General features: G+C 43.3%; 1 protein-coding gene across 13 annotated transcripts in view; it reads left to right on the top strand.

Moving 5' to 3' along the window:
• The window catches only part of ANK3 (ankyrin 3), a 716,972-nt gene extending 700,937 nt beyond the window's left edge, over positions 1-16,035 (top strand). For 11 of the 13 annotated variants that reach the window (XM_088450469.1, XM_088450461.1, XM_088450460.1 and 8 more), the window contains 7 exons: positions 1,462-2,125; positions 2,842-3,184; positions 9,218-9,346; positions 11,144-11,227; positions 11,385-11,456; positions 13,189-13,270; positions 14,650-16,035. In XM_088450469.1, coding sequence (XP_088306595.1) covers positions 1,462-2,125; positions 2,842-3,184; positions 9,218-9,346; positions 11,144-11,227; positions 11,385-11,456; positions 13,189-13,254 — 1,358 coding nt within the window. In that variant the 3' untranslated portion in view covers positions 13,255-13,270; positions 14,650-16,035. The remainder of the gene's footprint in view (positions 1-1,461; positions 2,126-2,841; positions 3,185-9,217; positions 9,347-11,143; positions 11,228-11,384; positions 11,457-13,188; positions 13,271-14,649) is intronic. The other 2 variants (XM_088450462.1, XM_088450463.1) reach the window with 2 other exon arrangements.
• Positions 16,036-27,102: the final 11,067 nt, after the last annotated feature.

Raw genomic sequence — 27,102 nt, 5'->3', positions numbered from 1 at the left:
CCTCTGCCTTTCCTTACGGTTGGGCACTGTTTTTTCCTCTCTCTCCTCTGAATCTTGTAAACCTCATCAAGACCAGACTATGTCTACTGCTCTCTGTCTAAAACAGTCGGCTAATTCTCCTAGAAGACGTGTTTTCTATCGTGCTGTGAGAAACGCTAAAACTAAAGACTGACCTCACGAAATCTCCTAGATTACACAAGAAGGAACTGTAAGCTGATCGCTACAGTAGATTTGAAATAACTTCATTAATTCCTAGGCCTTCCTCACATTTGTGAACTTTAATGTGTAAAGATTTTATCTTAGGAAAGCTCTAGTTTGCATATTCATGGACATAGTAAATGTATGAATGATGTGTGATTTTTCTGTGTTCGTTAGCTGCAGTAAGATTCCTTAACTAAAAGCAGCTTACTGTAATTCTAATAATATTTTACCATGTGTGGTATCAACCCTGCTTTTATCAATAAAATGGCCTTTACATAATGCAGTGGTAAAATGGCACAATGAAACGGCACATTGCAGGGAAGCGGAAGGGTTTCCATGGCTGTATGCACCTCTGTGTCCAGCTGTACATATTGGTTTCTCTTTGGGGATGGACATTTGTTCCAGGCTCCCACGGCATAGAAATTGTGATCCCAAGTACGTTTTAAGCACATTATTTTGATGTCCTAAATTGGGCATGCCCTATAAACAGAATAGTGACACCAACATTTAGGCGTTTCCAGTTCCAGCAGCCCCAGTGTCCTAGTTTTGTTCTGTCGTGCTTTAAAGTTCCAGCAGACTGTAGTTGGAACCATCGATCTGAGGATTAGGTAGCATCCATTTTACTGTCCATCCATTGCATAACATGACTCTAATCATTGTAAACCTTTGTTTGTATGTGTTTTATTGCTTACTTTGTTTTCTTTTTCTTTTCTCCTTGGTCAGTTTTTCTGATCTTACCCATATCCACGAACTCTCTTCACGCTCCGAGATCACCTTACTCATCACATTCTACTCATTCTATTGTCCTTCCCATTCCTAAAATATTCCTTTAGCTGGGGTTTCCCTGTGCTTCTCTGCAAGTCCCCTTTTAGATTTATTTCCTTTTCCCCCAATATGCTTTATGGCATGGATGTTGCACTCCTAGCAGCCTCTAATCTCGCTGTGAGGATTTAGAGTTTCCAGAGACACTGGAATATATTTAAAACCACCGTCATATTGGAAAAAAAAAAAAAAAAAAGTTTATTAATTAACATGAATGCATTAGAATCTAAATATGTGTGAAAATGTCCATTGTACAAATTGGGGTAATGTTACCACTGTTCCAGTACAAAACTTTTCATTGAATCATAACTATTGCACATTTCATATAATCATTCTTTATATTATCTCATATCACATTGCATGCATTGTATTATTATTTCTTCATTTTTGGTGTTTCATAATTCATTCCATTCAGTTGAAGTCTACTGTTTTCTTCAGGTTATCCAACTATTCAAGTGGAACTGGAAACTCCCACTGGTTTGCGTTACATGCCTCCCACCCCACTCCACCAAGATGATTACTTTAGCGATAACTTTAGTGTAGAGTCACCCCTTAGAACTCCCAGTAGACTGAGTGATGTGTTAGTAACGCCACAGGGAAATGGAGACATTTCAGCTGCTCCACCTGTAGTGGCCGCTGAAGACACATCGTTAGATGACAGCAGGTATTTAATTCACAGTCCTGATGCTTCTTATGAAATGGCCATTCATCGGGTGAAATTTGAAGACTATAAATTGTATGAAGAGCCACAAAATGAGGGTGGCTATATCAAGGATGAAAAGTCCGTTCCACAGAAAGAACAAAAAACAATTCAAAGAGAAGAGGTGACTGGACAGTGTGAGAGAGAATCGTCTGGTCCTGAGGAGGAAGAAATGACTGAAGAGAGGCTTAAATTACTGCTTAAGCATCTTCATCTGGAAGAGGTTGAGTCAGAGGAGATGACTGAGGAGAAGGTGCAGGCCATCCTCAAAAATGTTGAAAAAGCAGAACAAGAAATGTCTTCAATTGCAGGTTGGCACACAGAGGCATCCAGCATCCACGTGGAGCACTCCACACCAGAGCGGAAGGTCAACAGTGATCTGTTGGAGAGATTTGATGACAGGTATGTGACCACCTATTGCTTGTGCAATAAATAAATAATTGCATTGAGGAATGTGCATAATAAAACCAGTGTATGGATCGTTGTACATCGGTGTAGAATTTCATAAAATTAGATTATATTAGAACTTACATTTTAAGACAAAAAAGGGAGAGTGACACAATAGCTACCTATGTCAGTGCACTGAGGTATCCCCTTTGTACCTTCTCTATATGTGGTTTCTGATTGGTGTCTACCAAATAAGCATTCACCATATTACTGTGTCAGACCTCATTTAAGGTACACGTTACCCCATGATAAATCCAGGCAACTCAAATTGCTTCCAAACTAAAACTAACCATGGGGAAATGTTTTGCCATATTCCCCCTATTACATATGACATCTTTTGTCATAAAAATCTACTCCAAAAGTAACATTGGTCTGAAAAGTGAAAAGGCATCTTACCACCTCCCAAATGCACAATGTTGCCACTTGGCAGTTGTTACCCATTTATTATTCCCTACCCTCTAAAATCCATCTGTAAAATTCTTGCCTGCATATACACATTGAGGTGCTGGTCTCCTGCCTCTCTAATGCACTGTGATGTGCTAGATTTACTAGAACATTATAAAACTGTAGTCTAGTGTCATAAATGGGGGAGTAAGATTTTCTGTGGGACAAAAGAACTCGGACACATTACTTATAAGGAATTGGTTTTAATTATGTTGTTTATTTTACAGCCATGAGTCCATTACCTCATATCTCAAGGGAGAAGTAGGAAGACTGGGATCTAACGTTAGTCCTTCTGAGTCACTAACAGAAGGTAAGACCAGTACCAGAGCTCCAGAGGCAGATCCTGTGAAATCCAATGAAAAACAGAAACCAAAAACACTCCAAGGACTCAATGGAAAAGGGGAACAGACATCACCATCAACGGTACGTCAGAAATCTCCGGAGAAGAGCAGCAAGGCAGTAATAGGAGAGCATAAGAGCTCTTTACCTGTTAGTGCAAAAAGGACTGGCTTGGAAGAAGGAAAGTCCAGGCCGGCCACCCATGCAGAAGAAGGAGCATCTCTTGAAAAGGTATAGTTACCGTTTACTACACAGTGGCTAATGTGTACTGCCTTCATATTTTGGTGTCTTATTACTTTGTCTCATTAATGTACTTGTTTGATTACATCATATTTTTGTTCTTACGATGAACATACTTCGATAGTAGATGAACATCGATTGAAAGTTATTCAAAGGAAATGTCTAAAATGGGTTATTTTGGAATGGTTGAAAGGTTCAAAAAACACGTTGTAAAGATTCAGACCAGCAGAAGACTTGAAGCGTTAAATAAAAAGGTCCAAGAGACATGTCCACAAGTGGTTTCCAATAAATCCACTATGTGTAATTATACAAATATGCCGGTACAACATGGTACCTCCGAGCTTTACATTAGTAGCTCCAGCAATGCATGGCCTCATGTGCAGCAATATTGCTTAATGTGGTTGCTCTGGGTTACAGACACAATGTATGCAGTCATTTAAATCCTGGCTAGGTCCATGTTCATTAGTGACAGCCTGGGTATGATATCACAGGAGTACTGTACACTTATCCACTATTAGCAAAGCACAGTGGTAGATGTAGTGTATTGCCACAATGTCTGCATACACACATTGCACTTCATAGAGACCCCTGCAGAACCATATCACATAATACTCAGTGTTAGTTCGGCATGTCTAGAGGCCCCGCCCCGGTAATAGGTGAGCAATCTGATTGGGTGTCCCAGGGAATTATGCTGCATCTAGCCATACCTAGGCTATATCAACACAACGCATGTAAGGCCTCAGTGAGCTTCTGAGTGATAGTCACATCAAAACGGGTATGTCACACAAGTATGGTATTCAAAATATTTATCTACAAAAAAAATGGAATGGCATAAGAATTGTAGGACTTCTCAGACTGAGGTTTAGATTTTAAAGATACAAGCTATGCATTATACTGTATATGTAACCTATAGTGGTTAATGAAAATTCACAGAACATGCATAAATCATACTTATAGATCAGTTGCTCCCAAACTTAGTATCAGCTTTTTTTTTTCACGGCACCCCTGGGCCAAAAGTTTCTTATTGAGAAATCCAGCAAAAGTTGTTAAATGAAGTAAATAGTGCTTTGTGTAATGCTTAGGCTCAGCTGTGTGGTGGTGGACAGGGTTGTGCTTCTGTTTGTCCACATATTATATGATTGTCAGGCCTAATTTCTGGTTTTGCCATGGACTATAGATAATATGATTTGGTCCACCAACCCGTGGCACCCTTGCATGTGCCCTGCGGAACCCAGCTTGGGAACAAATTGCTATAGTTAGTATAATTGTATATATAGACTAAATATTATAATTAAACAGTCACAACTGTGGCTTATCACTGAGGCTCAGAGATTTGTAGCCTGAAAAGCCTCATTTGAGAAGTAAAACAGAGTGCGCCTTCCCCCAGCTTACTGAGTCTAACTCAAACCTATATGTCCTGGAGCTAAATTAGGGGCTGATGTATCCTACAGTTGTATTCAGTATACATTTTACTGCTGCACTGCTTTTTTTCAAATGTAATAATTCATCACCTTAATTTAATGTCCCTAGTATTCACAGGCTACGCGCTGACATACTGTACCATGCCAACTGCTACAGTTCACAATGTTGTTTTGTTGGGTTAGGATGGTTTTGTTGGCATAAGGCAAAAGTCACAAGTTAGTATTCTCTTCTGTAACTCTTATGGTGCGTACACACTGGGCGATTAAAGTGGACGACTGAACGACATCGTTATCGTTGAGTCGTCCACTTTATCGTCCATTTTTAACACAAAAACGATGAACGATAACGACGACGTGCGTTCCCGCGGGTCGTTCGTCATCATCGTTCATCGGGTTAACATGCAGGCCAACCTGACGATGTCGTCAGGTTTACTGCATGTTATGGAATGGGGGAGAGAGCCCAGCGCTGAACGATATCGTTAATGATATCATTCAGCGTGTGTGCTCAATGTCATGAACGACATTGAGCACACCCTGCCGGGGACACACTAGACGATATCGCTCAGGGAGCATATTGTCTAGTGTGTACACACCATTAGACCAGCAGTGAAGCACAGTTTGCAGATCACTAAAAAAATCTAAATATTAAGAACTCCATATGCCTTATCCAGCGTCTCTGGGCACGCCTGTGTCCAGTCAGGGAACTGAAGGAAGTGGAGTGATTGACACACTGGGAGGAGTATCGGGAGTATAGAGAGTGGAATCCCTCTCCTGTCCCTATAACACGTGTGTTGTCAGTCACAGTGCATCCTACAGTGATCCGCTGATGACAAGAACAATGGGGGATGAGGAGAAACGCGTGGTGGGAGATCCAACACAAAGTAACGACCTAATCTCTGCTGCTTTTAGGATGGTCCCCATAGGAGGAATAGCACTGATGTCAATAAGTTGCTTGGCTGAGATGATGCTTATATTTAGGTTTGCATTGGCTTCCTTCATTTTTAATTCTGAGGATTGAATCATTGGACTCATATAGACCGAATCTGTTTATAAAGTACATACAAAGTAAATGACTCCTCATTATTTATAAGGTGCCACAGATTACGTAAACACTGTTGGGGCCGGATTCAATTAGCCACGAAAAGCAGCGGTCTGGCGAAAAGTTTTTGCACGTGCAAACTGCTGAGGTAAATGGTTATTGTGCAATCCTATTGTCGAACTTTTCTCCATAGACGAAAACCAGAAAAATGTTTTTCACCATCTCAGAGCAGGTGAAAAGTTGTGCAAAATCCCTATTTTTGTTTAAAAATGTGGGGACTAGGAGCACAGAACCCCTTAGACACCCCCCCTAATGACAAATTAGGCAAACCTATACGTTTTTAATTAGCTTAATTTGGCAATAATGACATGGCATTTTTGGGGTGAAAAACTTAAGTGTTGGAATATGGGTTTAAAGTAGTGGGTCTGGTATTTTGGGGGGCTGTATGGATGAGTGAATATTACAGGTGGCTGCACAAGGTGTATTTTTAACATTTTTTAAAAGTGCAGTTTTTGGATTAAAAACTATACTTGCACCCACTTTAATGTACCCCAGATATACCTGTACTTTTCCCAGGTTACTCCACGAAACAGTATTCATGCAAATGCATTTTCGCATTCTTTGTAATTGCGCATAGACAAAATACACAAAAATACCGCATTAAAACACGCCAACTTTTCATTTTATCACGTTTAATTGAATCCCCCCCCCCCCCCCCTTAGTATGCGATCATAAATCATTAGATTACAAGTTTGCCTACTCACACCTGTTAATGAAGTATAATAAATACTCACGGAGGACATTTACAAAGTGTCCTATAATGCCATGAACTATATATCTGAAAACGTTAAAAACCCTTAAATGAGAGTGTGTCAATGTTCCGTCTCTCTCAGGCATATTTTTATGGGTTTTGGATATTTTTGTACTGTACACTCTCCATTTATCTACTAGTTTTTACTTCTTGTGTAATGTTAATTACAGCACTGTTAATGTTCTGAAAGCAAAATGCAAATGTTTTCAAATGGATCCAACTATGGGCCGTATTCAATTAGTTTTGCACCCGTGTTACGTTTTCGTATGCCGGACTTTTCGCCTACATCGCGTGTTTTGCATGCGGAAAAGTTTCGGGCGCGCTCCTGCTATTGGCCGTATTCAATTAGAAAGGACGCAAAAACTGCACCCGACGTGAATGAAACAGGTGAAAAGTCCTGTCAAAAATGGGGAACTCCCAAAAGATGCACTATCATTGGGGATCACTATAGTTGCCCCCGATTAGCCCTAATGAAGGTATTTGGGGTACTTAAGTTGTGCCAATTGGTGCCAATTAGCGCATTAACACAAGTGGTGAAGAAAAGCATTAAGCAGTATTTTATGGTAAAAATAACTGCTCCCAGCAAATTTGGGGTACGGGTGCTAGCATATTTTTAAGTTGCTAAAGTGAAGTTTTAATTCACGATAAAAATCCACCTGCAATAAAAAAAAAAAAAACCTGCTCCATACTTGGGGACCTCCAGAAGTCTATTTTACTCATTTAAAAGTTTGTCCCCCAACTTTGAACTTTTTCGCCCCAAAATAAAAGTACTTTTTTGGGGTGATTTAAAGTTTTGTTGTTGTTTTTTGACACAGTTTATCTTTGGGGGACTGTCCCAAGGGTGCAGGGGAGTTTCACCCCAAAACCGCAATTCTGCCTTTTTTCCGCCTGCTTTTCATAGGTGAAACTTTTCCGCCGATTAAATTGCATTGACTTTCCGCGTACGCGAAAAATCTTTGGAATTTAATACGACAGAAACATTCTGCCTGGCGAAATTACGTCATCTGCGATACTTTTCCGCAGATTCTGACTTTTCGCCTCTAATTGAATACAGGCCTCTTTCGGAAACCAGTTCTGGTTCTTTTTGTGTATCAACAAGACTATACAGGGCACCACAGCGAGAATACTTCCCATATTTATAGCTGTGCCTTAGGACATCCGTGTTACGGGCTTGTATGATGTTTAGATTACATACTGAACAGTGCTAGTGATTGAGTTTTTCAGGCTGGAGGGCATACTTGCCTACTGTCGCCGAATGTTCAGGAGACTCTTGAATTTTGACGAGTATCCCAGGACACTCAGGAGAGTAGCCTGTCGTCCCAAATCCCACCCACTTACTCAGCGTCATCAAAGCCCCAATGTGTGATGCTGTGAGTAACTGCAATGTTCCCAGAGTGATGAGAAACAGTGGCGTGTCATGTTGACACACTCCCATTTTTCAGTGGCCATGTCCCTTGCGGCATGTGACCATGCCCACTTTTTGGCGTGCACCTTAGGGGGTGTGGGGGTGTGCCATTTTTTCATCTTGCCCTAGTTACGCCACTGGCATGTGCATATATATGCTTACCGCTCCTGGTTAGTAATGCCGAGGAGTCCATGTCTCGCTCACTTGCCCTGGTAATATACATTATAGTAATATGTGGCTTTCTGTTGCTGTATGTTGTTATTCTATGGACTTTATGTTTATATTTAATGGATAGAAGCATTGGATGAAATACAATGATAATTAAATATATCATAGAATGTCCAGAAGAGACTCCTGGGAGAGCGTGCACTTGGATCCCACCCATTTCCCTATTAAGTGGGTGGGGACATGATGACATGAATCACATCACCACACCTCCTGCACTTTGCTATTTGGAACTTACCATGTTGGGGATTATTGTTATTGATGCTTACTAGATCATACCAGCCAGAACATGCTTAATTACACTTCATCAGCATCATAATGTCCATGAATATTGTAAAATATTGGCAACTATGGGAAAATTACGCCACTTCACCTATGTCTTAAAAAGTCTTAAAAAGTAATTAGATAGTGTTCTAAACGAGTGTGTAACAAGCTCTCATCTCTGCTTCTATTATGTCTGTAGATGTTCTCCCTAATCCTAAGAGTGCAGCTTTGATCTGGCTCATAAACAATCACCATGCCCCATAATAATTAGACACAAACATGATTGGATCTTTATCCAGCAATGGCTGTTATCAATCTGTATGAGCGACCATATGAACAGGACCCATACAGGAACCTGTTAATTTGCAGGTTATGGCCTTTTCTTCTTCTGTTTCTTTCTTCCTGGAAAATACTCTAGAATACTAGTGACGACATCTGCAGATAAGAGGAAAGTCTGTAGACGTTCTAAGTGTGTCCATGACATCATCATATGGGTAGAGGCATAATAGTCATGTCTGTTATTATCACCTAGGCAAATCCTTATTTGAGCATATAAACCTTTGTGTGTGTGTGTGGATTGCCAGGTGCACAGTGAGTATATAGTTGCACTTTTGCACAATGCTGACCAGCTATTTTATTGCGTGGGCTGTTAACATCATTAATGGTGCTATATTGAGGTAGGCTGGATACCATTACTAACCTAGTTAAATTGTTTTTCAGATGGATATTAGGCAGCCGATATAAACAAAATAACTATAGCTGCTGCTACGACCACTTAAATATCTTCTCTAAAACATCAAAATAATAATAAATATATCCTTCTTATTTCATAGATAAAACTTTTTTTTTTTCTTTTAAGACTACTGGTAAAACTTGCCTAAAATGCATTTATCAGGATTCTAGTGACAGTGAATATGAGAGCGACTCCAGCTCAGATGAGGAAAGAAGAATCACAACGAAAATTACTCGGAGGCGCTTGATTTACAAGGTACCGAGTACGGCTGGCTTACTGCAGAGGCTACAGCATGGATTTTCTTTTGTGATGGCTTCCACATTTGCTATTTAAAAATTTCTTACATACTAAGCATGTTTTATTGAATGGCCTTATATTAATTAATTTTTTTACGTTTTTTTTTTTTTTTCGATACGTAAACTTTTTATTTAATATCCTAAACTTATACTATGTAATTAGTTGCCAACCTTTCTGACATAGCGACATGCTAGTACTAAAACAAAAGAAACATGTACATAACATGCTTACACGGATCGTGAATGCCAAGACGCAGAAGAAATTTGGTTAGACAACTGCTGGTATTAACATTTCAATTGCATATTAACAAATGACTATAATATAATGAATAATAGGACACCTTAAGTGTGCAATTCTCTTTATATGGTTATTACAGTAACGGAAAAGCTGACGAGCTGGTCGACTTATGTGAGGTTCTGATAGGCTGTGATATAAATGGGACATTAATACAAATAGAATGATATTTGGGGTCTTGCTGAATGAAGTGCTGACTGTGATTGATACTCTGTATGACTTATGACCATTAAACTTGACCTGTTTATACCCCAACTTTATCCTGCTTATGCCATGTAGATTGTAACCTTTACAATTTAAATGCACTTGCTGTAGTATGAATCCACTGATGTACACTGCATACTGTATCCAGGCCTTTAATTGGGCAAATACTAATATGGTGAATCGTGTAGGAATCCATTTTGTGGGCCTAACTGGTGTTTGGCTTGTTTACAAAGAACCAGTGACCTTTCCTCAGCGATGTCACCAGCTTCTAAATATTTCAGTGTATGTAAATATTTATTAAATATTGATATTGTAGTCCAGCCTACATTACATGTATGCTTTACAGGTCCTTGTCATATCATCACTATGCTCTGAAATTTACTTCAACACATTTTTGGTAAATGGTTTGTTTGGGCATCGTCTTGATATCGATGCTGATGATAGATTCCCCAATTTTGATTGCCTCCTTAACCACTTAACTGACGTTGTCGCATGGAATACGAGCGCAGCCAACAGTGCTTCAGCTGACAAGGTGCGACCGCACCACCCCGCTGTGTTTTTGAAGAGGAAATCCGCTCTACACGTATGCAGAACGGATCTCCACCGACTCCCCGGATCTCCTGCGGAACCGGCAATTTATGACCGGTTTTGCAGGGAAAAATCATCAGTTAAGTGGTTAAGTATGAAATTTGTATGAAGAAACATATTGTAATATCACTACTGCTTATTCTATAAATGTAAGAAAGTGGTGTGAAATACAGTATCTGAAATATGTGGATGTAACTTGCAGTGCTCATTGTCCGCAAGCATTCTAGACTTTGTCAGTGCGTTACTTGCAATAGTCTCAATCACCATGGAGATTGGTCATCGTTAATTTAACCAGCCGGTACAAGCTTGATTGTAAAATAGCAGAGGTGCAGAATAAGCTCCGAATGAGCAATGAGTTACTGAATTAGCAGTGAATACCATTACCATTTTATAGCAACTACATAAATCAAAAACCAATGATCTTTAAATCAACAGTTATAGTTTACAAAACGTCCTTTTGCCATGTAGCGTGCAGGGTTGGACGCGTCAGAATTTGCAATACACGTGTTATGCATTCTGCGGTTTTTACCTTCAGATTACCAATTTTACCTGACCGTGACCTGGCATGATGCCCTACAGCTTGCGTTTTATTCTCCTACCCTGCATGCCTGGCGTGCTGTGTATAGGAATATAGATGTATGATTGATGTAACGATCTGACGCTCTTTAGGGGGAGGAAGCTAAAAACATTCCTGGTGAATCTGTTACGGAAGAACAGTATACAGATGAAGAAGGCAACATCATCACAAAAAAAGTAATTGTTTTCTTACAGTATGTCCTGCCTTGGTTTGCCTGAATCTTCTCTGTCTGAGGGTGTATACTCGTGTTTGACACTTTGTGCAATAAAAAAGTTTTGTTTTCTCAACTTAATTTTGGACCCCATATAAAGTCAATGTACCTGCTTTTCATAGGTAACGCGGAAAGTCGTGAGGCGTGTTATGGTTCCACAAGACAAAAAAGTTGGTGGAACTGTAACGGTTGGGGCAAGTAATTCAGTTTGTCGTGCTGAAATATGCTTTCATGTGCTGTGTGTCAAGTATTATTAATATAATAAGTATGTACACAAGTACGGTATGTGAAATAGCTTGGTTGGCGTTAACCAGTGTGTCATAGATGTTTGTATACAGTATGCTTGCCCTTTTTTTTATCATAATAGTTTACCACTCTACCTTGTATGACTTGTTAAAATTAGTTGACATTGCTACAATCAGTATCATTACGGCATTTGACTCGGTTCCACCATCTACTCTACGCCTTATATGCTATTGTGTTATCACAATATACGTCTAGCAAACAACTAGAATGTAAAACCAGGCTATCAGGAACCTGGCAATTCCTTGAAATACTGTAGAAATAAGTATACAGACAGTAAGTAGGTTATGTGCAGAAACAATGTCGATGTCCGTATTGGAACATGGCTCTTGGGTAAGTACTGCTAGCAAGTCTGTTAATACTTATTTCGCTTTAATAGTTGCATGTGCATTGCAACATATTTTAAAGGAAAATGTCTTATATTGTTTTAAAGTCATACTAGACAATATAACATATGGGTACATAATGGAAGAATTGTCACCATCTTATAGGCACACTAAACTTTGATTACACTAATGCACAGGTTCTCAAACTCTGTCCTCAGGACCCCACACAGTGCATGTTTTCCAGGTCTCCTCACAGAATCACAAGTGAAATAATTAGCTCCATCTGTGAATCTTTTAAAATGTGTCAGTGAGTAATGAGTACACCTGTGCACCTGCTGGGTGACCTGCAAATGAGAACTGTGTGGGGTCCTGAGGACCGAGTTTCAGAATCACTGCACTAATGTGACTATAGGAAGGATTGCAGAGGAGCCGGGCAACCATAACCCCCAGCAGAATAGTCATGGTATTGTGATTCACTAGTCTGATGGCTTTTGGTATCTGTTGTGCGACTGGTGATCTGGGTCAGGTTGTTTATAGTCTGCAGATACATTTCTGCTCCCACTCAAATATGGCCCTGACCAAAGTCAATCTTGTTATCAGAACTATTCTAAGTAAATCAAATTAACTACTGTGGCCTCCCAGTTTAAACTCCACTATGAGATTAACCATCTTTATAAATTGCTGGTCACTTGCTGCCTGGCTATGTTGTTTAGTTTGCTAATATTGTAGCGGGGTTGTGAATACACACATTAAATATGAGCGAGCCAGAAGACTGTGTATGGGGTTATATGCTTCTGCAATAAGTGTCACCATTATGTTGGTACAAACGTTGTCCCTCAGCTTTGCTAATGAACTAGAACAGAACTGCATCTGGCCAGCAGAGTGACAAAGAGGAAATGTGCTTTCCTGTAGTCACTCAGATTGATATCTGAATACAGCCAGAATAATGACTATACAGTATATTATCTTTCTGTGCCAAGGTTTTCCTTGCTCTGGTGATGCCAGAAGTGCTGTTGGTAGTGATTTAGCAATACATTGCAAATATATTGAGTGTTGCCATGTTGTGTGATGTTTTGCTACCAGTTAATTTTTATGTTTCCAAAATGCATCTGTTTAACCTGAACTAACGTTTCTGGATGTTCCGATGTCTTCAGTCTAGTTCTTACTCCAAACTATTGGGTAACATTAGGTCCTATAATTGTTTGTACTATTTAATCAGTGTCATGATCTACTTGTGGACAAAGACATTGCAAGATATTTCTGTCAGTGTCATAATTATGGTTCATTCTCATTACAGACTGAGGGATATAAAGTGAAAACCAAGAAGGAAGTTCGACATATTGAGAAGAAAAGTTATTCGTAATACTGCAGTACTTAAGGTAGTTCTATGTGCTAATACACTGAAGAATGGTCATTTCTGTGGAACTCACTAAGGGAGCCATTCGGAGATTATAGCATAAAGAATATAGAAAACATGTGACCTCCTTGTCCAGGTGTCTGTTAGTATAGACCAGCACATCCGTCCTGCAATATCAGTCTAGGATTGGTGTTCCAATGGCATGCCAGAAATAGCAGCATTCGTTGATGGACCCTTGCTGACCCATGACATTTTGTGGCTGGCCCTCCAGACATTACGCACAATGGGGCTGCTTCTGTGTTGAAACAAAGTCAGCCCTAATTACATGTAAGGATGTAACTGAGGAACTTCGCCCGTATGCAGAGTTTGTACACACCTGTGCAGCCACATTTGTACTCTTCGTTTCGTAGCCGTTGTCACTAGCTTTATGCACATGCACTGGCCCTATCCTTGGTGTAACATATATGTCTGTATACAGGCTTACCTTAGCGTATGCGCATCTCTGCATAGCCTGCAGTTGCGTCAGCATGCCCTTGTCATGTCCTCACTGTAGTGGAGATGCAACTGAGGGGCCTATTTACTAAGCAGTGTTAGGTGACAGAATGAAAAGTGATAAGGTGCCAGCCAATCAGCTCCCAACTGTCATTTTTCAAACACAGCCTGTGAGATGACAGTTGGAAGCTGATTGGCTGGCACCTTATCACTTTTCACTCTGTCTCCTAACACTGCTTAGTAAATAGAACCCTGAGTTACATTCAAATCTGAATCACCCACTTGGCTGTGCGCAGTGCAAACACATGAACGATCCATCTGCAAGAGTGAATTGCTTTCCAAAATGGCTGGGATTGCACTTTACTCTAAAGCGAGCACTTACACCTTTTACTTTTTATTTTTCTCAAATAGTTTTTATTTTCAGACCATCACAGTATAAAAATATTCTCCTCCATACAAAATAAAAATAATATATCCACCTACATCCCATTAGCTCAATGGTTTTAGAACTTATCCATGTTTCAGTAGTGTAGGCTCTTTATTATAAATTCACACTGGCAATGTACTGTCACTTGCTAAATTGTTTTGATATTTTTAATATACTTGTGCAGCAAAATTAATGTACAAAGTAATGTGCCGGGAAAAGTTAGTCTCTAAACTTTCAAGATTCTCTGGAGATGTTTTATTTAATCTTGGATGGCTGTATTTCAGGGAAGTTCCTAAGCCTTTATTTCCTGCTATGTCTAATGTAATATCTGATAGGATGCATAGTTGCTTTATATACATTAGGTTATTGTTGTGTGTTTTATTTTTTGGTGTTTTTATCCGATTTAGGTCATACATACGGTAGATGGTTATAGTCATAATTTAATATAAAACAATTTGTAATTTTTATTTTTTTCCCCTTAGGTTCAACGGTTACTGCCAGTATTCAGATGACGTACAGAAGAAGAGGAAATAGTGGATATAACGGAAATAAAAATCATCAAATAAATAAAAAAGTGTGTGTTTTCCGCTTTCACACATTTACCGCATGGGGTTTTTTTTTATGCAAGAAACCTTTATTTTAGCATGAGCCAATTATACAGAGCATGGGAAGTCACCTTCATTCTGATTGGGTCAAGGAGTGTACAGTTTACAATGCAGTGTACATACAAAACGCCATGCTCTTATTAATGCCAATCTCTTCGGGCATCGGGATATTCCCGCAGCTGGAACACCACTGAAGATGATGATGTTGGTTGGACTTGCGAAAGACACAATGATCACTAAATAAGCAACAGATTCGCCTTATTTTACCTGTACCCTGAAAGTTGGGGTGTGAAATGCTCTTGATTTTCTTTTATAAATCATCAATGGATTTGCTGTAAATAAGTGACACTTGTATAAAATTCTAACAAGACTACAATTCATGTTAATAATGCACCGCCTGGTAACTATTTACCCACCGGAGATCACTCACATATCCATGTAACCAGATAGGTGTCTGATAATATTTCACCGAAGGGGGTTTACTGGGCGCGTCTTCACAAAATCTTGTATATTATCAATTACAATGTTTGTATATGGAAAAAAAAAATAAACAAGCCAAGCAGATTTTACACAAATTTCTTTAATCCTGCTGCAAACTGAAATAGTACATAAACATTGGGAATTCTGCTATCCCGAATCATTTTTCTTCAGGTTTAGGAATATTTTGGTGCATGTATATCCTTTCACTTTACTTTAATTCAGCATTTTATTTAAACTTTGCAAAAGCTACACTAAAACGTAAAACAAAAATTGAGCTATCCACACGAAACCCTTTATTTAACCTTATTGCTGTTGCCAACCTTTCATGAACTTTGAAAAATAATATATTCTGCAGTAGTGCGTAGTCCCGGGCACTTACTGTATTGCTTTTACTGGTGGGTGGGATAATGGCTCAAGGCTCTGGAGGTGATTTTTGTGCTTGTGTAGAGCACAACTAACTGAAAAAAGGAACCATTAGATCTTAGGCAGGAAGCACGATGTAAAGTCCTTACTGTATTGTGTACTGGCTATAAGATGTAGACTTTTTTCAGTAAAGCCAATCATCTGTATTCATTCTAGCAGTGTAATATTAGGTTGTTAATGCTGCTGTGTTTTAAAAGGGCATTTTTATTTGGGTTTTGGTGAAATCTTTTCATTTGTTGATTATATTCATATGAAAAAACAGCATTCATTGATAATAGCTCTAATAACAATGTATGAGATCCAAACACTGGATGATCTAGTTGATTATTTAAAACAAAAAATAAATTGTGTTTAAAAGTGTTCTGGGTTATTATTTATTTGGTTTAGGGCTTTGTGATAAAATGACGCTTTATCATAACATGCAGCATTTGTCCCGCTCAACATTCACATGTGGTTTGTCTTTGGAGAGCGCGGCTGCAGCTGCAGCAGACTACTGAAGGTGCCGTGCTTCAATTACAGGCTGCATCACTTCTGTATTCCCACTGGGGCAATCGGTCACATTTCAAGCTCTGCCTACTCGGGTGAGAGTTAGGGAAGAGAGAATACAGCTTGCAAGCTTTGCATATAAGGCAAGGGTCTACGTTGTGGAACTGGGGATAAAAAAATTACAGGAAGATGCCGTCTAGCCATCAATATAGTGGGCTGATTTGGTATATTTGTATATGTTTAGGAACTCATATAACTCATCCATGTGGGTCATGGATGCCAGTAATCAAAGAGAGGAGCCAATGCTATTAGAATTATTACTGATATACAGGATAAAATTGTTGTAACTCCCAACAGTAAAACTTTGGATGACTGGAAGCCATTAATTAAATGAGATTTTCTGAAACAGAACATATGAGCGGCGGGAGACAGATCCCCCATTATCATCATCTGTCTGGGGAGGAGGTTCTTCCCAATGCCATTGGGAGACAAGCTACGAGTATTGTGGACAAGAATTCACCATGGTATTACACCTATGTAACATGATTACAAAATGTGTTTTATTACAACAGACCTCTAGCTAACTAAAAGGGTTCTATACATAGGGGCATATTCAATTGGGCGCGAGGTAAAAAACCTTGCACCCCTCGCGCCCAAATTTGGAATACCACGGGTATGCGTGCTCCCGATACCCGCGGTATCCAATTCAAAAAAGTTGACGCAGGGTTTTCAGCTCTGAAAACCCAGCGACGCATAAAAAAAAATAATAATTCACTTACCTGCCCGGTGGTCTCCACGGCTCCCAGTGGCCTCCCCTCTATCTTCATTCACACTGGAGAGGGGGCTGCTGGGAGTCCCTGGGGCTGGTGGTAGGCTCCAGGGGCTAGTAGGAGGGGCAAGGGCTGCTGGGAGATGTAGTTCTCCCAGCGCCCATTCCGGGGGGCCACACTGACACTGGGGGGGGGGGGACACATACACCAGAGGTCACACACACTCATGCACACACTCACTCATACACACTGACATACTCAACGCTGCTGCAGTAGTCCGGGACCCGATGCTGGATGAAGAAGACAGCACTTCGGAAGGTGAGTAATTACTGACTAAGCTAATTGGATACTTCCGATTGCTTAATTAGTCCACAAGAGGGGTTCTGCCGGGGTGCAAGAGCAAGTCCCGCTGACTTGTCCTAAAATTATCGATTTTAGGAAAATTAACACTTGCTCGGGAAGTGCGAGAATTAAAACCTCTCGCAACTATTTGAATAGCAAAAAACCGGCACCTGCAGGAAAAACCTCGCAGGTGTGGGTTTTTGCTCTTCTTGCACCCAATTGAATATGCCCCATTGTCAGTTGAGGGCCGTGATAATTAACTTTATGGGAAGTAATCTAAAAGTGTGGTTAAATAAAGAAACGGCAATGTCAGAGCCTCATTTACAATTACACCCATTTGCGTGACCTGAAATTTTACTCTGTGCAAAATAGACACACATTGCATGTACGCAACTTGCGTCCCATATTTATAGTTGCCGGTATTTAGCATTTGCAGCCCTTTGTACTTGGAGAGGCAGATAAGAGTCCGTAGCTTACAAGGGAAGAACAGTAACGACGGAGAAGCAAGCTAAGCATGCCCCCTTCAGATGCTTCTTATTTTGAGTTACATGGTTGTTAAAATACATTGGCTACTGTACAAGATGTCATTCTACACCTACACAAACTGCATGCAAGGTTTAGCGTTTATGATTGATGGACCTTTCCTTTGGATGTATCTACAGAGATTTAAGGTGGCGCAAATGTTAAGATGCAGATAGAACCCAAAATAGATGTGGAATCGCAAGTGGGTAGACGAACCTCTGCTCATATGCAAATGGTGCATCATTATGTTCAGCTTTAAATGAGGCCCTCAGCCTTCAAATTCCTAAAATAGTGTAAACACTGATTTCCTGGCATTCTCTAATTCCTTACGGCAGCTGTAGAAGTCTGACACAAACCCTCTTCCCTATGACAACATCCAACAGATAATGGAATGAGAGGAAAAGATTTGATATCCTCATTCTGGGCTGGATTGTGGTAGAAGTAGGGTTTTGTTGAATTAGAGGAGATAATAAAGACAGCTGAGGGCACTGGCTGACGGCATAGAAATAAGGGCCTGATTCTGGTTGGATCGCAACAGTAACCGCGTACGCAGACGGACAAATTTCAATATGATGAATAAATATTGAAAATGTTATTATCTTCCAGAGAACAACGCTGATATAGCAATCTATTCACCCATTAAGTGCACCAGATAATATCTGGTCTTTTCTCTTGTTGCTAAATATATTGTGTAATATCAAGATGATCAGAGAGCACCTCCATGGAACCAATACTGAAATCATAAAAAATTTATGGAGTTTTGAGGTCATCAAGAATCTAAATACTGTTTACTCTCTGGATAGGAGACATTAATTTACATATATATCGATTCGGGACCAAAATAGTCTGTCTTGATGGGGAGAGTCGTCCAGGAGATACCACCCATGCAGCAATCAAAATATACAAGTAGCAATAAGAGTAAAACATAAATGTGAGGTCACCAAACCAGAGAGCAGTGGGGGAGCACAACAGCCCAACCATAACAGAAATGCAGAATATATAAAGTTGCAGTAACCAAATATTAAACAAGAAAAGCAGTAACAATAACAATCATAAAGATAGTAGCAGACCAGCCTGACACCAGGGGTGGATTTGGCCATTATCTTCAGCGGAATAAATCCCGGTGGGCCAATTGGTCTGAGGGGCCGCTTGTTATCTTTGGCCCCTCCCCCTGAATCGTGTCACAGGCTGTCCCTGTTTTGTGTTTGCATGACGCCCATCGGCTGCCGGTCACAACTAGCGGCCCACCTCTCTCATGCAAAAAGGCTTTCCTTTAAAGCCTGTGTGCAGCTTCATTAATACGCAACGCACCACGGAGGAGGAGCAGACCTGCGGACGGCGGCGGCGGCAGGTAAGTCACGGAGGTAGGAGGGGGGGGTCTTCCAAGCCTGCCAGCCAGCCAGCCCCGATTGTGTCACTTCCACTCTGTCCCCTCCCCAGGCGGTGAAGTTAAACTGTAACTTTACAGCCTGGGGAGGAAACAGAGTGAAGAGGGAGCGATCACCGCCCCCCCCCCTAGCAAAGTCAGTCCTATCTCCAGTCAATCCTGCACTACGCAGGTTAAGATCCCTCTGTGCACACAGGGCCTGATTCAGACCCACTCGCAAGCGGGTCGATGGGGCCCTGCGCACGCGCGGCATGCGCCGGAGCGAGTGACAAATTAACTCGCTCCGGGGCTTGCTACAAACGAGGTGGCTGTCGATGTTGATCGACAGCTCGCCCCATTTTGTAGGCGGGGAGGGGGGGTGGCTGGCCAAACGGAGGCGTTCCCAAAGGAACGCCTGCCATTTGAGGGCGGTCCTATTGACATCACTCGTGATGTCAGTAGTTGAGGTTCCAGCTCTATTAGTGCAGGAAGCTCACCGGGGCTTGCGGGAACTAGACCCTACCACAAGGGTCTCGTCGCAAGCCCGATGGCCGCCACCATCACCTGGCCACTCGCAAAAGCTATGGGTGGTCACCCACAGCTTAGCGAACGGCTAGGAGGCCAGTTTAAAAAAAAACAAAAAAACGTCGGCCCTGTTTCAGATCGAGCGCTCGCTTTTTGCGAGCGGCTCTGAATCAGGGCCACGGCCCCCAGCAGCTAAATCTACGATCAGCCTGCATGCTTTATTAGGCTGTGCTGTAAACGGAAGGTGATGGGGGAGGGCTGCAGTGTCCAAAATGTTATTCATGCATGCAGTGAACTCCCAACCACCTGGAACTGGGCTGAGTGCTCCATAACGTGCTAGACTGAGCCGGGGGTGGAGGCTGCTGAACATTCAGCTCATAGAGCTGCTGAGGCTGAGTTCTGTAATAGCAGTGAGGAGCAGCAGCAGGCGTGATCCTGTCCCTTCCCTCTCTCTGGCCACACTACACTACACCTTTTCAAATCTGCACATTAAGTAATATGTTCAACCTGGCCTGCCTCACCCAGGTAAGTGCCAGCAGATTTGGGCACCTGGATGGCACCTTCCTGTGCCTACTTTGAGCAGGTTCTAGTGCTGTTTGTCCTGGGCATTGGGCATTCCTGCACATATCTGATGGAATCGGTATTATATACTGCCGGACGTAAGCCCAGTGGGTGTAATACCAACGCCGGAAGGCATACAAGTGAAGATCCCGACGAGGTAAATATGTAATCTGTTCCTAACCTTCTCCCCCCCCTAACCTCCCCTCCCAAGTGCCTAACCCTAACCTCCCCCCAGAGGGTGCCTACACCTAACCCCCCCTCCCCGCACCCTAAACCTAACCCTCCCAGAGGGGTGCCTAACCCTAACCTCCTCCCCTGGGGGTGCCTAACCCTAACCCCCCCTTTTCCTAGCCTATCCGTCCCGGGGGGGTGCCTAACTCTAAATACCCCCCGCGGCTGTCTGCTCTCGCCACTCGGCTTACCTTCATTCAGTATGCCGGGCATCGGGACCCCGGCATAGGGATAATGATAGGTGTTGGGATTTCTACGCCCATCTTTAGTCCCATGCCAGGATTTGGCAGTCCGGAAGCCGGCTGGCTTCCTGACCGCATACCGTATCTGATTGCCTATAGAAAGCTATAGGCTTCTTTCTGCAGAAATCCCCAGAGAGAGATCCTTCTGATCCCTCCTCCCACCTGCATGCGTTGGCCCACAGTCAAAAACCCAAAAGTCATAACTTCATATGGGACAGTTTATTCTCAGAATAGTTGTCCTCAGAGTAAGTAATCATGCATACGGCATCAATAAATGCCAATATGCATACCAAGGGGTGGGATGCGACAAGAAGGAATAAAAAAAATACAGAAACTCACATTTTGTCCTACCTCAAAACTTCTGTTTCTATGTATTGTATGGTTGAACCTGTTGCATGTTGATGACCTTGGCTTTATTGCTACACAAACAGGTGGCTTTCATACCATGTGATCTCCTGCATGAATAGTGAATACCGACTCTGAAACTAGAAACTGCCTGTCCAGGAAGGATCAATATCTTCAGAGGTTCCCCGCTGCAGAGAAATCATTTTAGGTAAGAACATACTCATTCACATGCTCACTGTGCTTATTCATTAAAGAGAGGGACTGTGGGCGTGACTATCAGCTCCTGGAGCGGTGGGTGTACCCCCAGCTTGACAAAATGGGGGGAGTGGCTTGCAGGCATGGCATTTCACATTAGGCCACACCCCCTTGCTATTAGGCTCCACCCACCTTTCCAGGCGCGCGCCTACGGCATGCGCACATGGGGCCTCTTTCACAGTTTTTTCCAGGGCCACTTTATATTACCACAAAGAGGTCAATTCAAATAGGTGTGAGTAGGGGCCTGCGAGCTGTTCTCACGGGGGAACTTACATTGTGAATTACAAATTAAGGGCCTGATTCAGACCCGGTCGCAAGGCTGCATTTGCACGCAGCCTGACAATGTTTGCAATCTGTGCATGCGTACAAGGCGCAATGCGCGAACTAGTCCATGCGATCGGGATGCATTCACACCCTGTACACAGACGCTCCGCAAGCACGAGTGACAGGACGTGCCATTTCTGAGTGGTGATGGGGTGGTCGATGGTAATGTGGGTGTGGTGGTGCGAACACAGGCGTGTCTGTGCGTTGGAATGCCATTTCAGGAGCGTGCATAATTAAGATGCATCGCCAGCGTACACGTGGCATGGCTGAATTATACACAGCTGCACTTGCAGTGCTTGCGGTAGGGTATGATCAACCACAAGTGCTACGTATGGGTCCGATGTCAGCCGATGTTACCGATTGTTTAATACACTTCCTGGAGATGACGTATGTTACTAAGGGAAAGTGGCCGTCTTGTGTCAGGCTGGTGGGCGTCTAAATACATACCGCGATCGCACAGCAAAACAGTGGGTGTGCTAATGTCTTGCTAGCGATTGCGGGATTTGCATACTTTGGATGCGGACAGCTGCGTGCGAACGGGTCTGAATCAGGCCCTAACTTCTAAACTTGCATTGATTTTCCAGGGGCAAGTTTGTATTTTTTTGTCCGCACGCCCCTGAACTGGTATAAAGGGGGGATCTTTATTTTAAGGTAAAAATGTTGGTGCAGAACCTCTGGTACATCCCTCCTTTTAATAATCGTGCACTTGAAGGGATTTAAATAGCATCATTTGACCAATAAAGACCAGGATGGTTTCCCCACTTTTTCATGCACTCCTCCTAAGTCGCATTTTCTAAAAAAATTCGGAACCCCGCCATCACTACTGCGTATTGGCATTTCTAAATGAATCTCGCATTTCTCAGGCGTGCACATTTGCACAATGCATGCGAGTTTCACAAAACAACCTCCTTTTCACTAACTTGCTTTAAATTGAATTGACCCCAAAGTGCCTACATAGCAGTACAGTTTGCTCCGAGTAGTAGAGTCTGAGAGACGCCTAAAGCTGTATAAAAAGAAAAAAGAATAACAAAGGCTATGCTAAGAGAAAAACAGAGACCAAAACTCAACAATTGCTCTGTACAAAACATACGACCGAAAGAGCAAAAACAGTAGGAGCTAAGTACTTATAAAATAACATGTGAAATAGATGTAATAAAAGTTGAGCCAGAGGCTGCAGCTCAGGAGACACCACAAACAGTAAGGGGTATATTTACTAAAGTGCACGTTTAAAAAAGTGGATATGTTGCCCGTAGCAACCAATCACATTCTACTTATATACAGTATCTAGCACCTTCTAGAAAATAATCTGATTGGCTGCTATGGACTATAGCTCCACATTTGTAACCCGCACTTTAGTAAATATACACCTAAGAGAGATACATAAACAAAATACAATGAAATAGTAGCTCACAATTTATGACCTCACGTGGCTTGGGACCAGTCTTGTGATACCGGATCTTTAGGGACATAACTAGGGGCCAGCACAGTAATGTCCCATTCTGCCAGGAGCTTAATTCCAGTATCCACAGAGGAGATCACATAGGAGGAGGAGTCATAGGTAACGAAAAGCTTAACAGGAAACTCCCATTGATACGGAATGTCATTAGCCCTTAAGGCAGTAGTGATAAGGTGGTAAGCCCTTCTCTTGGCTAATGTAGCTGTAGATGGATCTGTAAGCCCCCCTAGGTATCGGTGCCCTCACCCTGTTGCGTCACTCTCAGAATGTTATGTTTGATATAAAAGAAGTGAACAAGCTTTAGGGTGTTGTGAGGATAATTAGTGGCCCCAATCCTAGGTTTATGTAAGTGATGAATGCGATCAAATAACAGATCACGGTCAGATGAAGAAGGTAACAGCTTACGCCATAGTGTAGAATATATAGGTCCTGATTAATTATGGATCACAACTGTGATTATGCACGCAGACGGCCGATTGTTGTACTGCGTATGCCATGCGTGAAGGCTCCACTGCGATCGGACTGCAGACCCATCGCAGAGTGATTGACAGGAAGTGGGAATTTGGGGGTGGTGACGGGGTGTGGTCGGGGGGAATGCAGACGTGCCATTGTGTTTGAACGCTGTTACAGGGGTGTGCATAAATTAGCCACTGAATCAGAGAGGGGCCGCCGGCCATGACTGACAGCCACCAGGAAGGTAGAGGAATACAGTAAGTGTTGGCCGGGGCTGGGCAGGGCTAGAAAGTCACGGGGCAGGTGATGGGAAGCTGCAGATGAAGGAGGGGGGTGACAGACAGGGACTGGGGGAGAGGGTGTGTGTGAGACAGGGTCTGGGGAAGAAGGTGTGTGAGCAGGGGCGTATCTATAATGGGTGTTCCCCGCACTGCACACCCTGGACCCATAATATTACTTACCTCTCCTCAGCGGGGGTCCGGCACTTGAAAACGACTGTAAAATGGCCGCGGCGGCCATTTTCCTGTCGTTTGCACATGCGCAGTACAGGGAAAATGCCCGCCGCGGCCATTTTTCCCGTGACCTGTGCATACATTATACTCTGGGCACACTAGTGCAGCTGGTGTGTAACTCTGGGCACACTCTAGAAAGAGGCTGGTGTGTAACACACGGGCTGGGGTAAAGGAGTGTGTGTGACAGGGTCTGGGGAAGAGTGACCGACACGGGCTGATGGAAAGAGGTGTGTAAAAGGCAGAGCCATAACTAGACTTTTTGGTGCCCTGTGCCAGAGAGAGCATTGGCACTCCGCCTATTTTTTAAATTAGGACACCTGAAAAAGAACCATGGCCTCATGGGGAAGGGCCAGGGAAAAGTTAGGGGTACTCCTGGGGCAGCCAGGAGATGCTGGGGATAAAAGAAGCGGAAGCTACAAGTGAGAATGATAAATAAACAGAAAAATTGACAGGCCTGAACAGCGCCCCCTGTCCTGCGGTGCCCTGTGCCATGGCACCGACCGCACTACCCTTGTTATGGCCCTGGTGAAAGGGTCTGGGGAAGAGGGGGGGTTGTGACAGAGACAGGAACTGGGAAAGAGAGGGGGGGTGTGACAGACACTGGCTGGGAAAGAGGAGGGGGTGACGGACACAGAGGTTGGGGAAGAGGAATGTGTGTGACAGACACGGGGGCTGGGGAAGACGCTGTAACCACTGGATCCAAGCGCCCCTGGCAATGTAATGGCCTGGCGCCCCCCCCCCCCCCCTATGCAGTGCCCCAGTAGTAACCCTCCAGTAGCAATCCCCCTATGCTACATTGCCCCCATTAGTAGCCCCCCTATACAGTGCCCCCAGTAGTGGCCACCCCCCTAAATTACCCCCAGTAGTGGCCACCCCCCTAAATTACCCCCAGTAGTGGCCACCCCTATACAGAGCCCCCTGTAGTGGGCACCCCCCAATAAATTGCCCCCAGTAGCGGCTACCCCCTATTTCAATGCCCCCCCTACACACACACACACACACACACACATAAAGAAAAAAAAAATGTACCTGATCCTCCTGACGCGACCGCCGTTGTCCGCTCAGTCCCGCCCAGTCTTCTCCTGCATGGGGGAGACATCATACATCATAACGTCTCTCCCATCACATGCTGCAGAGGGAGCCAGAAGATGGAGCTCATTAGTGAGCTCCAGCCGGCTCCCTCCGCGGACGACGCAGCAGCTAATGAGAGTCATGCAGACTCTCATTAGCTGGCTGCTATTACAAACACACAGTCGCCGCGTGTTTGTAAACTGTGTAGGGCAGACCGCTCTCACTGCGGTCTGCCCTACACTTGTGGGGCCAAGGGACTTGTCCACCCCTTGGCTACTAGTGGCACTGCCGGGTAGCGCCCCCCTTTGGTCGGCGCCCCTGGCGAGTGCCATCCTGGCCAATGGGTAGATACGCCCCTGAGCAGTAGATACAATGTCGCTGTTCCCAGCATAGACTTCAATGGAGAATTATCCCCATAGGAGTCTATGGGGAGACACGCTTACCGCACACAGCCAATTAGCGAGCTGCTCTCGACGGAGATGCCCGCTGATTGGCAGGCGGCTCCTTCAATGACGGGGCCCACGTGTGCCCCGGTCATTCGCGCGGAGTAAAGCTATGTGGAAACACAAAGCTTTGCTCAGTCCGTTTGGATTCGGGAACACACTTTTTTTTGTTTTAACCCTTTGGATGCCCACTGGATAAGAGAACGTGAACTACGCATAGGAGAGGTGAGTATGGATTTTTTTTATAGGTACCCCTGTGGATTACTTCAGATACCAGGTGAGTATGTGTGATAGTGAGTGTGCATGTATGTTATAATAAAATTTTACTGTCACGGTGTATGTTGTTTTTTTTACGTATTGCTTTGGTTGTGGAACTGCAAGTGCCAGCGGGCCAGTAATGCCCTGCATGCTGGTATTTGTGGTTCTCCAAATACCAGCATGCGGGGGAGGCTTGCTGGAACGTGTTGTTCCACAACTAAAGACAATATTTAACCATTTCTTTTACACTACACATACACTATCAACCCGGCACCCACCGTCCTAGGGTATCACAGGGTAGAGACCTGGTCTCATTTACCAACAGTCTGACATGATGCCTTTTCTATTAGCGCAGCAACAGGAAGTACAGGGTCATTGTATCACCCCCAGAAATAAATAGTATTTTCTGGGAAGAGGTGTTAGATATAATATAACATAAGTTATATCTACCACATATTTTCATAATTGAAACGTTTTAAAAAATCTGACTTCCAGTTACAGGCATGCCCCAGGCCCAGCACATGCCCAGAGTAGAACGGGGGTCTGTGCACATGACTAGTTACATGTGTGCACCAGGCCCAGCACATTCTCACAGATGAATTGAAGTTCACACATGTCTTGTTACAGGCATGCACCAGGTCCAGCATATGCTCAGAGGAGGACGGGGGTCTCCACACATCTCCAGTTACAGGCATGCACCTGTCCCAGCACATGCTCAGAGGAGAATGGTGGTCTGCACACATCTCTAGTTAGAGGCAAGCAGCAGTCCCATCAGTGGCGTAAGTTCATCCCAGACGCCCGGAGGCAAGTTATAATTTGGTGCCCCCCCCTGTCACAGCCGCTGACACTGTAATGTAGCAATTTGCATGAAGACAAGGCTATAGATAAACGAAGACAGCAGCTGATGGTCTGACATGGAGCTCTCCACTAGTGTATGGTGGTTTCTCAGGTGCCGTGAAGGGCCATGATGTTACAAGGTACATAGTTACAGCCTTAAGTGGGGTGAATATGTTGTGGACAATGGAGGAGGTGCCCCCTTCAGAGCTGGAGCCCGGCGGCAGGCGCCTCCATTGTCTCCCATAGTTCTGCCCCTGAGTCCCAGCACATGCTCAGAGGAGAAAGGGTATCCATCGCCAGTTAAAGCCATCCACCAGTCCCAGCTTCTCAAGTTACAGGCAGGCACCAGTCCTAGCACATGCTCAGAGAAAGAGGGTCTGTGCACACCTCTAGCTATAGGCATGCACCAGCCCCAGCACATGCTGAGA

Source organism: Taudactylus pleione, unplaced genomic scaffold, assembly GCF_031769625.1.
Source record: "Taudactylus pleione unplaced genomic scaffold, aTauple2 ptg000518l, whole genome shotgun sequence".
In the NCBI taxonomy this organism is placed as follows: domain Eukaryota; kingdom Metazoa; phylum Chordata; class Amphibia; order Anura; family Myobatrachidae; genus Taudactylus; species Taudactylus pleione.
Note: the sequence above shows the minus strand (reverse complement) of the source record. Positions and strands in the feature narration are given on the sequence as shown.